Below are 15438 nucleotides of genomic sequence, written 5' to 3' on the forward strand. Positions count from 1 at the left end.
ACACACGATGCTGTGACTGTACAGTACAGCTCGGCAGGGAGCAAACAGGGGACTTCTCGTGACGTTGGAAATGACAGGAAAAGGAGAAAATGGAAAGAAATCCCACGTGCTTTCACACTGTAGTGGCAATCTCTTGTGGCAACGTGAATTCAGTTTAGGTGAGAGGAAGGTATTTTGCAAGCAACTGGCAACCACCAAAACCAGGCTTGCCTGGCACACAAGTTACAGACAAGAGAATATCTTACACTTCAGAATACAATATCCCCTCTGCCGATTTAAGGTGTGCCTACTTCTGTTTTAAATTAGATTCAGCTTCAGTTTCACAATTTTCCTTTTGCAATTCTCCATTCAATGGTGTTCACATTTAGGCAAAATCCTCTGTAGGATTTAGAAAGATCCTGGGTGTTTTGTTGCTTTGTTCTGGTACTGTTATGGATTCCTTCCCTCAAAGACACACTGCCAGGGAACAACATCTGCAACAAGGATTCTTACTCTCTACAGCCTACAGCCTTTCACCAGAGGTGTCGTCCAGTATAACTTGGCGGAGCAGTTGGTATCTGGAAATAAGGATAATAAACCCATAACTGAGAGATCTAGACTGTTCAAAAATCAGTGTTATCACACTACACGTACACGACAGCTTTCCAGATGGTAGTTCTAGAGCAAAGTGATACAAAGAAACTCATCTTCCACCCATACAGTGCATTTTCCTCTCTGTAAAACCATAACTATATATACACATGAGCTTTGTATCCAGCTCAGAATAAAGCAATACAAACAAAACAAAAAAAAACCCCAAATTATCAAGCTTGTCATCCTTTAACTGCCTTCTCCCTGAGCTGCACATTCTGGCAGAGATGAATTAAAACATCAGAAGGATGCAATCCATTACTGACAGCAAAGCCAAGCCATTTCATTTGACTCAAGTTGACATGTTTCACACAGTCTCACCCATGGAGGAGAATTCTTGTATCTAGTCCCTCTTGTCCACTAAAATCAGCCAAAACTTTACGTACTTAAAAACAAAACCAGACCTGCAATCAGTTCATTTTAAACTTGTTTTAAATGCAGAGGTTGAGTTATGGAATCAGCTCATGATTCAAAAGAAAGAAAACCCAACTCACATGAGTACAAACTGGCTCATGAGTAGATTTTTAAGAAGCATGTAGATATGCATGAAAAATGTGGGATGAAAATTTTTCTTTTTCAACAGTATGCCTCCTAAATGAAATGTCTTAGGTGAAAATTAGACATAATGTGAAAAACATTTGTAAAGTCCGTTTGGCATCCCTAAACCAATCTTACAACAACCAGGCTGCAAAAATATAGGCCTATCAAAGATATGCCAAACCATTGTCCAATGAAGAAAAATTGATGCTATTAACATGAAAATATTCTATCTTCCTCTTTTATGAATCCCTTTTCAAAATATGTACAAATCTGTAAGTTACAAAGAGTTACATGTATTTTACAAGAAAATGGAATATATGTAAGAGACAACCAGTATCTACAACAATTATTTAAGTCATGTATTGCCTGAAAACATATGTGTGACTTACACCATCTTGAAAAAAATCAGGTTAGAAATGGTGCCACCTAATAGTTATGTTAAATACCTTAACACAAATTTAATTTGAAAGGGCCATTGAATATGTTGACTTACAAAAAAACTTGGTTCACTGAAGCTGCACTGCAAAATGTGAATAGCCAAGTAAACAAATGCAAAATACTTGTTAACTACATATTTTCTAGAGGGAAGGGAAGCATTACATGCATACTTGCTGCCTTAAATTTTCATTTATAGCTTTCCCCCTGCTGTGAATAAGCTAAAGCAGGTTTCTCAACTAGTAATGGTTGTATATATCAGTGCATTTCAAAGATTTCTTAAATCATCACATTTTGATACTTACAGTCCCACCATTTAGCACAACTGCCATCTCAGTTGGCTGATAAACATTGCTTCTAAAAGGAGCACTAGGCCGGCTTCCCAAACTGCCGTTCCGAAATCCTGCCGTTCTTAGCGCTGTGTTTGGAAAAGAGAGATCACTCTTAGAACACAATTAAAGCTGTGCAATCACAGAGTCTCTTCCTTCCAGTTTAGTTATTGGGAACTTTGCTACCGATTTTAACTTCCAGGTTGCTTTTGAACAGCTGTTTCCCTTCCACGTTGGGAACGGATCTCAGGATTTACATTAAATGAATTTTTTCTAGGGAGGGGGAAGAAGGAACCAAATTTTTGAAGCTTGCTTAATCTCATTTTAGTGGGAGCTCAGTGTCTTTAGTCACCAAACCTGTGATGTATCTTGCACAATTCATTTTGCGAAGTGCTCCCTGATTTGGTCTGGATACTGTGGGGTTAAGTAAAATGTGTTGCACTTTGCTTTCTCTCAAACTCAGTGGACAGGGATCCAAAGCCTTGCTCAAGCCAGTAAGCAACGCTCACAAGCCCCTGAGCATTACTTCAGCATGACTAGCATATAAGGATTTTCCAGATGTTTCAGATTATATTTACTCTGAGAAACTAGAAAGATGGAGTAAATATTGCTTTCAAATAGCTTAAACATGGCAAATCACTGAAGCCAAAGAGAAGATAACTGAGTGTCCTTTTGGATGTTTATACAGGAATAAAACAGTCTCCCCATTAATTTTAGTACAAGTTTGGGTTCAAGATGTAAATTCTGAATGAGATATGCATAATGAGGGACATGTTGCTCTCTCTAAAGCCGTCTGGGGATTGGCACATACAAACTCCCTCTTTAATTTTGAGGGTAAATAATGACTTCAGCAAACTCGGTCGTGGCCAGGGAACAGAGCTCATTTATCCACACGACGTGCGTGGTCACAACGGGCAAAACTCAAAAACTCATCTGTCAGCTGCTAAACAGAAACATGCCCAGTTCAGGCACCTGGGGCAAGAACTTCTCTTAGATTTAATTCAAATTACAATTCTACAGTCTCTGCCTGAAATCATGAATGAGCTGAAGTTTATGAGAATTTCAGCAGAGACTTTAATGAAGCCAGGATTTATCTCCAATGTAGCTGCTCTGTGTGGAAGAAGATTTAAATGGATCCTAGTGCCATATGCTGTCCTCTATCCACTGCTACTTCTCCCTTTGGGAGTTGTGCACCAAGATGAAGAACAGTACTGATTTAGCATGGAAATTTAGAAATTCCACCCTGCAAATGCTCAGCTGTTGACTTCAGCTACATATAGACCCTCACTTGCTCTCTATTTGGAAATAACATATTTTTGCAGAACACTGGGAGAAAAAGTTATGAAAATGCCTAAACTGGAACTAAATATTTTTTATTAGGTGTTTAACCATCTCAAGGTCAGTAACTTTTTTTTTGCTATTTGACTACTTCTTTTATGATAAACACACATGATTGCACTGGTATTTGCTAGTACACACAGACACAAAAAAAACCTGTATCATGCACACCATCATTAAAATATTTATACAGGATATTTACACAAAATATACGTGATCACTTCAAAGCTATCTTAAAGAGACAGTAAATTCAATTTCATATTGCTAAATTTTCTTTCCCCATTACTGCAAACAGCTACACTTTTTTGATGTGAGAATCTGTGACAAAGCTTGTAGACAAAATACTCATTTTGGATTTTTTTTCTCACACTAGTCTTACTATTTTTCCTTGTACTTTTTACATTACTAATTAATAAATCCACTTGCATAGCATATGTATAGGTAAAAAACAAGCAGTACTGAGGATATTTGATATTTGTCAAAGCCTCTTTTTAACACATTTAAAATTTTGTTCACTTTGCTTTTAGGCATTGGCTGTGACAGTGACTGGTAGTACTAGAAGTTATTAAATGAAATTTAATTATACCAGAGCTGCTTGGGCTTGGGTTTCCCGACAGCTGTAGCATTCTATATTTCACATCCAGATTTCTCTTGTTTAAGGGAAATTCTCTCTGCCTACAGAGGCTGCCCTACTAGTGTGCACTGCACTTCCAGGGAGCACTGAGAACTCACTCACTCAACTGCTCTTTGTCCAAGCCTTCTACATACTTTAATATAAGTTTAGAAGGCACACCTATGAAAATAACTGTTCTAAAGAGATATTTCAACCTATCATATCAATATTAAAATCCCAGATTAGTATGCTCTTTAAATGATGTTTAAGTTAGGGACTTTAAAATAGGTTTGCTTAATTAATGCTTAATGTTGTTCCTGGAATAGAGCAGCTCTTGTTGCAATGCATAACTTGAAGGTACATTTTTGCTAAGAAAGGAGGAATCAAGGACATAGGCTTGTTTGAACCTGAATGCTGTTCAGATTATTGAAATTCTGCTTAAAATATTTAAAAGGAGCAAAGTTATGAAATTGTTTTATACAAATATTAGTGGAAATAAAAAGAATTAATGGAAAATATGTTTGTCCAGGCATGTTTTCTACTTATTTACTGAAACAAGTATTACAGTTTTCTGCTTATCATGTCTTCCAAATGTTAAAACTACTAGTCTTCCATTCTTAAACATCATTCTTAAGTATGGAATAGTTGAAGAAAGTACCCTTCCAATAATTTCTAAACTCTTGATGATGAATTCTCAAACCGAGTCTGATTAAATGGATGAAAGAAGAGAACATTCTCTTCATACCTGCAGAGCCAATTGCTCACAGACTCCAGGTGCTTTGCCACTGACAACCATCAGCACGGGGATCTGAGTGAGTGACTTGATTATTATTAAAGTATTTATTTTAAGTCTTTACCATGCTACTAAGTTTTGTCTCCAAACCCTGCTCTGCCAAGCCAGTCCCTAAAGAACTGCTGCAAAGAATATTTTATCTGTTTTGATGTATTAAAAATTCCTATATGCCATGGGAATAAGAATGACAGGCATTTATTACGGTATACATTAACAAGGGCATCAGATAAGGAAATCTATTTTGTATTGTACTATAATTCAGATAGATTAAAACAGAACATAAATTGCACTATAATAGACAGTATAATGATTTTGTAGCTATCATACATCTATCCATTTCACAAAAAAAAAAAACAACCTTAATTACTGAATGATTAGATCAAAAAGGAGCTTCCAGTTCTTTTTTTAAAATGCATCCATGAATGGGAATGATACAGAGTGAAAGATCCAATTTTGTTCTTAGATCTGCCTTAGCCAGAAATAGCTTCACTGAAGCCACTGCAGTTAAGTTTACTATGAAATTAATTTAATGGGGGATGGAGGACAGTAAAAACCAAAAAACACCACATAAAAAAAAGGAGTGGTTTTAACAGTCCATATTACAACTGCCTCTTGCTTTGGAACATTAGTAGTAACAACCATTCTTTTATTCATGTGATTTTTTTTTTTTTTTTGTTTTACTACTGCCCTTATGGTACCTACTCACAGAACAAACTTCCCTACTAGAAGGAGACCTTTAAAGTTCCTGCTAAAAAACTTACAGGAAAAAATGCCTTCCTGACCCGACACTGTGCCAAACAAAAGTGCTGTTTTCCTCTGTGTCTGGTCAGTACCCAGGGAAACATCAAACCCGGAGGAAATCAAAGACACAAAAAGGTGAATAGGAAGGTGAAGTGCCTGGACCACGCGCCCTAAGCCTTCTTTCAGGGGCTGCCAGAGCAATGTGGCAACTACTGCCTGGGCTACCAGGCCAGTGTTCTTCTCAGTTAGAGTGACAAAAAATCAGTGTGACTTGTAACAAAATCCTTTCTCCAGGTGTGGGGCAGCACCGGACCACAGCCGCCCTAGGAGCACCACGGGGCTCCTGCTTCCCACTGCTGGTCACAGAGGCAACGCTGGCATTCCTGGCACGGGTTAAGCGTTCAGCAAGGGTTTGGATCTCTGAAGCACCCAGTTGCTGCTGGTCCTTTCAGCAATCACTCAAAAACATTTCCACTGCAAATTTTAATGATGTGTGATCACACATCGTTCTACAAGAAGGAAGGCAAATTACCTCGAAACCTCTGTGAAACCTCAGATGTTGAAGCCTTCAGAACAAAGGCTGTCTTTGAACTGTCTGTAAGCCACTTGGCATTTTTTCCCCCACAAGGACACAAAGTGGCACTGAATCAATTTCAATGGAAAGATAATTAATAATAATTATTTTGTTGCTCAAGTGGTTGAGCAATTTGTAACATAGACCACTTCATTTTTTCCTGAGGTTTTGGGAAAATATTTTGTATCAAATGTTGAATACTTCTAATTACAAAAAATGTCATTTAAGTTATTTAAAGGTTATTTTTTTCCACAATGATTTTTTAAAATTATTTTGGTGTTGCCTTTGCATTTTAAATTGTTCAGTTTTTCAAAGAAAAATCAACATGCAGAAGATAATTTAACCTATGTATCGTCTGCATTTTTCTCTAACTAGATGATATCTTAGTGAAAATTGTAAAAGGGAACAAGGTGTAGTGTGAAAATGATTGTTTTTATCATGACGTTTGTTTTAAACACCTTAAAAATGTCTCATACAGAGAGTCTTCTTGACACTACAAAAAAATACAGTCCTTTATAGCAAATTTTTACCTGCATTATGTTCATCCATTGAAAAGGCTTTATTTTCCATGTAGCTCCGAGGAAGCTGTATATCTTCCTCAAAAGCGGTTTCACGCATCCTTGGCTGTGAAGTATCAAAATAATTGGGTGTGTTTTCCTGCTGTGATGGAAGGATGGTACAGTGGACCTCTGGGATGGCATGAAAAATCACAAACACCCAGCCACTGGACACCAGTGCAATAGCCAGAGTGGGATCACTCCATTTGTCTCTTCTCTGGAGCTCAGCATTACCAAAGAGGTACATAGTCATCCAGGCTACCCAAATCAGAATGGAAAAGAAAAGGGTTATAATGAGGCATACTCCGTTCTTCTTCCATTTCTTAAACTTCCCACAGAGAGTGAAAAACGAAAATCCCATGGTAAATACCATCAGGAACATCACGTAAATGGAAGCCATCACAAAATCCATGGGTTCGTAGCTGCAGGCCAGCTTGTTATCTCTGACAATGGTCAGGATCAGCCACTCGGTTGCAATGATGACCTGCACCAGCATCAGGCAGGTGGCCACCCCAGCCAGGTGCCAGCCAGACGGGCTCTTCCCATGGCGAACGAGTCTGCGAAGTCTCCAGGCTTGGGCTAGCAAGCAGGAGAAGCACAAAGCAAAGATAACTCCCCACAGAAACCTTCGGGTAGAGCACACCATTTCATCTTCCTGGATGATGAAAGCAAATGTCAGCCCGAATAGTCCCAGAGTCCCAAAGAGAAAGAGGAAGTGCATTCCCAGGGGGCTCTTCTTCTCTTTGTCCTTGATGAAGGGCAGCCTCACCAGCAAAATCAGCATCAGCAGTAACGTGGTCAGCACACCTGCCCCTGCGACCGCCTCCAGAACGATCCCCCAGATGGCATCCAGGTCACACAGGTACACGTACTGAGGGAGGAGATCCAGTCCGCACCCTCGAGGAGTACTGGAGTTCTCTGAAGAGCCATAGCTGATCACCAAGAGGAGGAAGAAACCAATGGCTGGGTAGGTTTTCATTTTTCTGTCTGAGACAAAGTATTTGTTTAGCTAGAGCTGAGTTTGGAGGATTTCACAGCCACTGAAGCCCAGCTTGTTTCAGTAGCCCATGTTTACAGTTTTTGCACTGGATTTGCAGCTGGCACAGCCTCCCCCAGCCCCCTCCACTGCTCTCCCAAAAGCTGCTTTTGCCTGTTGTACTCAGAATGAAAAGTGACTCATTGCTCTGTTTGCACAGATTGAAAACAACATTTCCAAACTCTGACCCTGCAAATGGCCTACGACACAGCCAGAAAAAATTATGTATCCTGTTGCAAATATTACATTACCTGTAACACTTGGACACTTACTACCTGTTTAAATGTAATACCCCATTCAAATCAAAGTTCTTAAAGCGTGTTTAAGTGGCACTGGGCCTGATGCAGGTGTGAGCAATATCACAATTAGACTGTCCCACAGCCTTGCTCCTTTTACTAGAACAAAGAGTCAAACCCACTTTTTAAATTATTACTTTTTAAAGGATAAAGCAATCCAAGGAAAATAAACATTGTACATTCTTAAAAAAAGAAAAATCTTGTTTTCATGCTCGGTCAATAGGCAGTTATCATATTCACTTTTTTCATCCTCTTCCAAAGCCCAGATATTGGATTGCATTTGGAAATGGGAATGGTAGTCTAGAAAAATCCCATATTCTGTGACAATGGTGCAAACATGCAGTGTCATCAATTAACTAATCAAAAATAAATGCCTCACTGCTTCTTAGCCAGTGCAAAGCCATTCAAAAGAAACAAATAACAAAAACCAGAGCATGTCTTTCTTGGATCCAGAGAGTGGACAGTGGTAAACTCTCCAGGAACTCAATACATCCCACTTGATCACTAGGACCAAAAGCCTGGACAAATCCCAACTTAGTTTTAGGAAGAACACTAGTTAGGTGCTTTAAAAATACACATTATGGCTTTTGCTTTCATTAAGCAAAACAGGGCAAAGGAGATTGTTAAAAAATGTAACCTTTAACTCCCAGTCTGCCTCAGCCACAGCCCTGTAAGGGCAGTCTGGAGTAAACACTGTGAGGAGCAGATATGAAACCCGAGTCTGTTAACCTTCACCAGCAGTTAGTGCTGCAGGTTCCAGCAGGATTCTCCTCATTGATGTGAGGGACGTTTCAGACTCCCACTGGTACTGTGTGACCATGAGGAAGAAAAGCAGTAATGTTAGTCAATGTGAGTCACGCAGCTCATGGCACATGTTCAGGATGCAAAGTGAAAAGCAAACTATCAGGAGCTCTTTTGTAAGCCATACAACAGCCCTAAATGGCTACCTGTCCAAAGAGATTTCACAGATTAGAACTGCTTTTAATGAAAACTTTAATGAGAGTTGAAAATTATTTAAAGTAGTGGTGCAATGTTGCATTGAGCACTATCAGTCATAACCAACACAAAAACTATTTACATAGGCTGTCTGAAACTGTACTGTGTCTCTTAGAGATGAGAACTATGGATTTTCTCACGCTTTACAGTCCTGTAATGACCAAAGTTAAATCCTGAGGATCTGAATCTTCAAACCAGTGTTTCCCTGTGTCATGACCAATGGCCATTTTCAGCCTCTATCAGGAGACAGATGATGAAGCTTATGAGGTTTCCTATCAGGGGCACCAAAGCAGCCAACATGCCAATATAAACCTGTATCGACTCTATGCTCTTCACTCACACAGGGTACAAAACATCCTGTTATAAACCTTCATCTCAGAAGTAAAGCTGTGACAAATTGTGTGATGTGGGCTTGGACAAACAGGAAATGGCTAATGGACAATCTCTGCCAGCCCACAGAAATAAATCTTTGCACTATTGGAAGGGCTGCAATGTTCTAATGATGCAATGACCCGCTAAGGACAAATGATTTGTTTTTTCTACCTATCTGTAAGTTACTTTATGGTGGATTGGTAGAATATACACTTGTTTATATCCGATTTGTGTAACAGGTTCTTCAATGACTCTGTTGCAACACCCACGTTAAAAACTCTGACTTTACAGACTGAAAACTAATCATCAGTGAAATATACTCATTTTTGTATTGAATATACGCTCAATAAATCTCCTTGCCCTCTGAGTACATAATTAACCAGAAGAAAACATTCCGAAGATACTTCTCCGATTCCTTTCATGCACAGTCAATTCCTACTGCAGCTAGTGAATTTCCTCTTTAGAGTGTTTGAAATGTCCTAAAAAGTGTGAAATGGTCAGTGCCTGCTGACACAAAAGGGGGAAATCCACTGGGATCTACTAAGGCAATGCCCCAAACCAGGGTACCATTTCAAGAATTAGGAGGTCATGTGGAAAATGATTCAAAATTCATTCTAAATGTCACCCAAACTAGAAACAATGAACAGCCCTAAAGTGAGGGTCATGTAAATTTTCCACTATCCCATCACTTACAAATTATGGTAAGCATGGACTAAATTGCTTTCAATACTAGCTTTGTTTATTAGCTACTCTCCAAAGACCTGGGGGTAATTAATTAAGTGCAAGTATCCCCAGTTCTAAGATATTTTCCAGTTTTCTGGTTACTTTATTCATGTCATGTAACCCTCATGTGATTGAGCTATTCTAGGACAGTCTGTTTCCATGGAGATTGTGCTGCATGGGTAAGCAGTCATATTGTCAGGCCATCATTTGTTTCCTCTTCCTATTTGGAAGTGTTTGGGAGGGGGAAGGGAGGGTTAATGAATTTGAGTATTTCCCCCTCCATGAAGAAGTGGTTAGTTTTGGAAAGGGGGAATTAAGCTGTGACAAAATATATTCAGAATTCAAAATACGTACTCTGAAATATAGAGGTGTTCAACTCGAGATTTCCCAAGTTACTTTCTACTTTTGGGAAAGCTGATGGGACAGAATCAGTGGTCCTCTTAGAAAGGTCCCAGAGAGCCACAGTACGGACCACGAAAATCTCTAGGGCTGCTGACAGTTATTCCTGGTGAAATAATTTCCAGCCCAATGTCAGTGAGTCTCACTAAACTCTAAATCCTGCCCAGACCAAAGCTGGCAAGAAGAGCTTGAAGTCTCCAAAGGAGGAATCTTTTCCTCCTAGCTGCTATCAACAAAGCAGTTTGTTTCTAACCCGTTTACTACCAATTTCTGCCTAACGGGGTAAAAACAGGCAATATTAAAAACCTAACCCCTGAAACATAACCAGCCAAAAAAAATCCTCTTTCTAGTGATGATACTCAGCACTGAACACAGACAGTAATAAAAACAAGAGAAAACACTGCATTACAACACACAAGTTTGGCGAGTGAATACCACAGCTTCATCTAAAACCACGGATTCTATCATTTTAAGGGAAAACTCTGAAGTTTATTTTTCAGAAAAGTTGTTTTTGCAAAAAACAGAAATACATCATTATGAGGGTTTTATTAAAATAGCATCTTCCTCAAGCCTGTGCAGTGGGTAGGATGGCAGAATTCTGTGCCTCTTGAGATTTTATAGTAAAATTTTACTGCACATTCTTTCTGGTTGTTACTTAAATCAGTAACTGTAGAGGAAGAGTATTTTTACCTCTTTATGTCTAGATTAGCTCTTACAAAAGTTATGCAACCTCACAGTAGTAACAATAGCACTCTATTCGGCTGGCACTTCACTCCTGCTGCCAGAGAACTACAGTTACACAGGAGTGCCACAGAAACATTCCAGCACAGATACAGCCAGTGGCACCGATACATCCCCTGCATACTCGAATGAACTGTGCACAGGGAACAAAAGCAACTTGAGATTTTTTTTCCCCCTCCAGATTCCTCTCCAAAATTTTATTTTGGTAAAGCCATTAAGGCAACATACCTGAAACCAGAGCAATCAGGAACACTTACAATCAATATTCTAATCAATAAGCCTTACAGATTTTAGGCAAAAGCAGCGAACAATTAGCAGGACAGCTTCAAATCCAGTACTCAATTTTTGGCTGAAAATCTGCTCTCAATGACAGCTGTAATAACTCCACTGTTTTCTACAGAGCGAGGTCCCCTTCATTACATTACATTATCTGGCATAGAGGCACTACAGAAATTGCAGACACAAAGCTGCCCCAGCGGGGACAAACTACAATTACAAGCAACTAAGCAGAAACAGAAAATCTCATAGTTGTCATCAAAAGTTGTCACGGTTAAAAATCAATGAGGCTTTCTGTAGCTAAAGTCTTCTGACCAAAGCTTCTGACCAAAAGAGATCAAAAAGACATGGCTGTATGCTGCTACAGAATATATATACAGAATAAATGTGTAATTGCGCAAAGAGTTAAGGTTAGGCTATTCATGGTGAGATGCATTATCTGCTCCTGTACCTGGAGTTCAAATGTTAGTCAACTGACACAGGGAGATGCATTCAATGGCAGAGAAGAAAAACAGTCTAGTAAATATAAGCAATAGTAGCACAGATAGTAACCTGCTCTGCCACACAGGCAGAAGACTGCTTCACTGTGCAATTTCCAAAAGAAAACCACCCCCGCCACGAAGTGTTGTGGAGAGATGCGAGTGAGTGAGGAATTAATCACAACACAGGATCTCTGCCAGCTGCTTTTGATCAGAACTGAAGAATGAGCTCCAGGACTGATAACAGAGCAGCAACAGCCAAGCTGAGATCAGACTACTCAAGAGACATGTGTATTTCCAGAATAATAATTAATAGTGCAATTGTGCTTTGCAGGCAACAATACAGCAGTGATTTTGACAGCCCCTGCATCAGATACACATCATGCTCTGTTACAGCCTCGTGGTTACAGAACACGAGAGACCCTACTCCAAAAAGGACATGCGGAAAAGGTACTGCTTTCATTTAGAAATACTTTGTGATGCTGAATACCCTATGAAATTATCTCTCTAATTTTCTAGGAGCTGAATTCCCTTTGGTCAGAATCTGTGTATCACGTGTGCCTAGGTACTTCTGACCACGGTGCCTGGTGTTGAATTCACAAGCGATAGCAATTACAGTAATCAACGTTTTTATTTTCTTTGCTAAATCTCAGAATGTTTCTATTCATGTCATAGCCTTCTAGCAGATGGCTATATCTGTCACCTGATTTCTCCTGATGTAGCGAGACAACACCTCAACCCTGATATTCCCTGCTGGTAAGCAGCAAGGGGATCCCCGTTAAACAGCTACTCGTTACTAGCACTGATCACCAAGCTGGGTGTTTGGGTTCAGCACGCAGGAAATCCTGTTAGCCTTGGGATAAACATTAAGGGCAGGTGTAAACAAAGGGTTCACATAAGTGCTAAATCCCCTCTCTGCGTGGCTTTGCGGAGAGGTAACACAGAGACAGGGCTTTCATTAACTAGAGAGAAAACTGCTGCGCACCCGCACCGAGCCCGAGCTCCCGCCAGCCCCGGGACCGGACCGCGGCGGCCAGGGGCCAACAAAAGGCTCTTCCCGCTCGACCTCTTCCCTGTCACTGCCCTTGAGCTCCCGCTGGGGAATGCGATGAGGTGCCGGGCTTGGCTGCAACCACCCCGCGTACGACCGCGGTGCGAGGCCAAGCGGCCCCTCCGTGCGGCCGGTGCGCGGCTGCCTCCGCTCCGGGCTCGCCTTAATCCGCCTGCAGCCTCCTCCTCCTGGACGATACCTATCTCACTTCAGCCTCCGCTCTTTTGTCCCTTCGCTCATTTCTCTCTTCGGTTTCCTTTTGCCGTCTCTTCCTCCCCCGTCTGTCCCCGCTCTTCTTCCCCATCCTCTCCGAACTCCACTGCCCTCCTCGCCAGCCTTTCGCCCCGCTCCTCGCAGCGCAGCCCCCTGCTCCGAGCCTCCCCCCGTCCTGCCCTATATCCCGTCTAATCCCCCCCAGGATTCCTATATCCAGCCTGTTGTCGGCTGGCGGCCACCGAGCTAATTCTGCGGGCAGCGCAGGGCGCAGAGCCGGGTGAGCGGCTCCGCTGCGTCCCCCGGCCCGCAGCCCTACCCCGGGCGTACCCCCGGAGCCGCTCCGGGGCCGCTGTCCTCCCGCCCGCCGCCGGCTCACCCGCTGTCTGCTGCGGCCGAGGGCGGCGGGGCAGCTCTGTCCGCCAGCCCTCCGCAAGTCACATCCCGGCTCCGGCGGCACGGCGGCTTCGCGGCGGGGAGCGAACGCAGCGCCCACGGCCCCCGCGGCGGCTCATGGAGCGCTCGGCCCCGGTGCGCGCCGTGCGGAGCGGAGCAGAGCGGTGTCCGCCGCGCTCTGCGCCCGCCGCTCCGCCGCGCTACGGCCCCGCGACCAGCGCCCTCCCACCGCCCCGCCCCGCCCCGCCCGGGCACGGCCCGGCCCGGCCCGACGCGGCTCGGCGGGCCAGGGGCACCCCGGGACAGGGACGGCGCGTCCCACAGCGCCGGGGCGCCCTGGCTGCGCGGAGCTGCCCGGCTCCCACGGGAGGGGGCCCGGTGAGGGCGCGGGCGCACGCTTACACACATCCCCTGCTCACACACACGCTCTGCTCACACACACACACACTCTGCTCACACACACTCTGCTCACACACACACTGCTCACACACACACACTGCTCACACACACACACTGCTCACACTCTGCTCACACACTCTGCTCACACACTCTGCTCACACACGGTCTGCTCACACACACACACTGCTCACACACATACTGCTCACACACACACACTGCTCACACACACACACTCTGCTCACACACACACACTCTGCTCACACACACACTCTGCTCACACACACACACTCAAACACTGCTCACACACACACACACTGCTCACGCACACACACTGCTCACGCACACACACTGCTCACACACACACACACACTCTGCTCACACACACACACACACTCTGCTCACACACACACACTCAAACACTGCTCACACACACACACTCAAACACGCTACCACATCCTCACACTCCCACTCTCCCACTCCGCAGCCCGGCACCCCGCGCTGCGTGTGCAGCCGGGCACGTATGGGCGCTGGAAGCGCGGGCTTGCACAGGGGACACAGGCATGGCCGCAGCCCTACGTGCTCAGGTGACACGGGGGCAGGACACGGACGGGCATTCCTGCCTGCTCCTGTCTCCGCTAAGGAGTGCGAGAGCAAGGGTTGGGAAGCCCCTCCCGGGCAGGCTGGCTGGGCATGCACACACCTACGGCCAGGTGTGGGACTGCAGAGGTGAGGGGGTTTTCAGCCCTCTGGCAACGGGAGATTTTGAAAGGGCTGGATACGTTCAAACCTTCTCCAGGTGCAGCTTCCGACCTGCCACAGCCCGAGACAACAGCTAAACAAACACTCGGAAGAGAAAACGCTGGGAGCCCGTGTACGGTGCAAGTGACGCCTCACACGCAGCGTCAGCCCCTGCGAGGTCCTGCAAAGGCGGTGCTGGGCTCTGCTCCGTGTCTGCCTCCTACCCCCAACGGGCAGCTGCTGTCCTGCTTTTCAGCTTCTCCACACTTCACCCTGAGACAGTCAGAACACTTAGACGGGGCTTCCAAATAACTCCGGGAGGAGTTATTTGTGGGAGGAAAAGACAGTTTCTGTACATGATGTTCATGAGCAGCAGAAACCCATGAGCCTTTTCAACAGCTTCGAGTCCATCTGCCTGACACGTCCGTGACCGACAGCCTCACCGTGTTGTGCATCCCTGGGTTATGCACCCCTGCATCCCTCGGTTATGCTTCCCCTAAAACCACTACCGACAGTCTGGGCAGGCACAGCTGACATGGCATCAGCAGCAGGGAGTGCCTGGAATGTGTCCTTCCTGAACACCTGCCCTCCTTGCCAAGTTCCCGTATCCAGAGCCTTCCAAAGGGAAATATCTGCCTGAAATGTGCGTTCTTCAGCGCAGCAGAATTGTAACCTTTAAAGAGACTCTTCCTAACATGCTTGGGCTTATTTACCTGTCATTTATGATGCCTTGGGGGGTAACCTGAACTTCTCAGCGTGGCTGACAGGGAGTA

At 43.6% G+C, this 15438-nt stretch overlaps 2 protein-coding genes across 3 annotated transcripts in view; both read right to left on the reverse strand.

Moving 5' to 3' along the window:
- Positions 1 to 15438, reverse strand: part of THUMPD1 (THUMP domain containing 1) — a 230899-nt gene that overhangs the window by 4228 nt on the left and 211233 nt on the right. The gene's annotated exons all lie outside the window — the stretch shown is intronic.
- GPRC5B (G protein-coupled receptor class C group 5 member B) lies at positions 327 to 13722 on the reverse strand. Of its 2 annotated transcripts, none has more exons than XM_068206890.1 (4): positions 13512 to 13722; positions 6524 to 7537; positions 1911 to 2023; positions 327 to 557 (listed from the first exon to the last, which is right to left on the reverse strand). In XM_068206890.1, the coding sequence occupies exons 2-4, from the start codon at positions 7527 to 7529 to the stop codon at positions 513 to 515; spliced, it is 1164 nt and encodes a 387-aa protein (XP_068062991.1). In that variant the 5' UTR covers positions 7530 to 7537; positions 13512 to 13722; the 3' UTR covers positions 327 to 512. The 2 variants fall into 2 exon arrangements, with proteins under 2 accessions (XP_068062991.1, XP_068062992.1); XM_068206891.1 differs by having other exon boundaries at positions 6524 to 7533; positions 13512 to 13721.

The sequence above is a fragment of the Anomalospiza imberbis genome, chromosome 16, assembly GCF_031753505.1.
Source record: "Anomalospiza imberbis isolate Cuckoo-Finch-1a 21T00152 chromosome 16, ASM3175350v1, whole genome shotgun sequence".
Lineage (NCBI taxonomy): Eukaryota > Metazoa > Chordata > Aves > Passeriformes > Viduidae > Anomalospiza > Anomalospiza imberbis.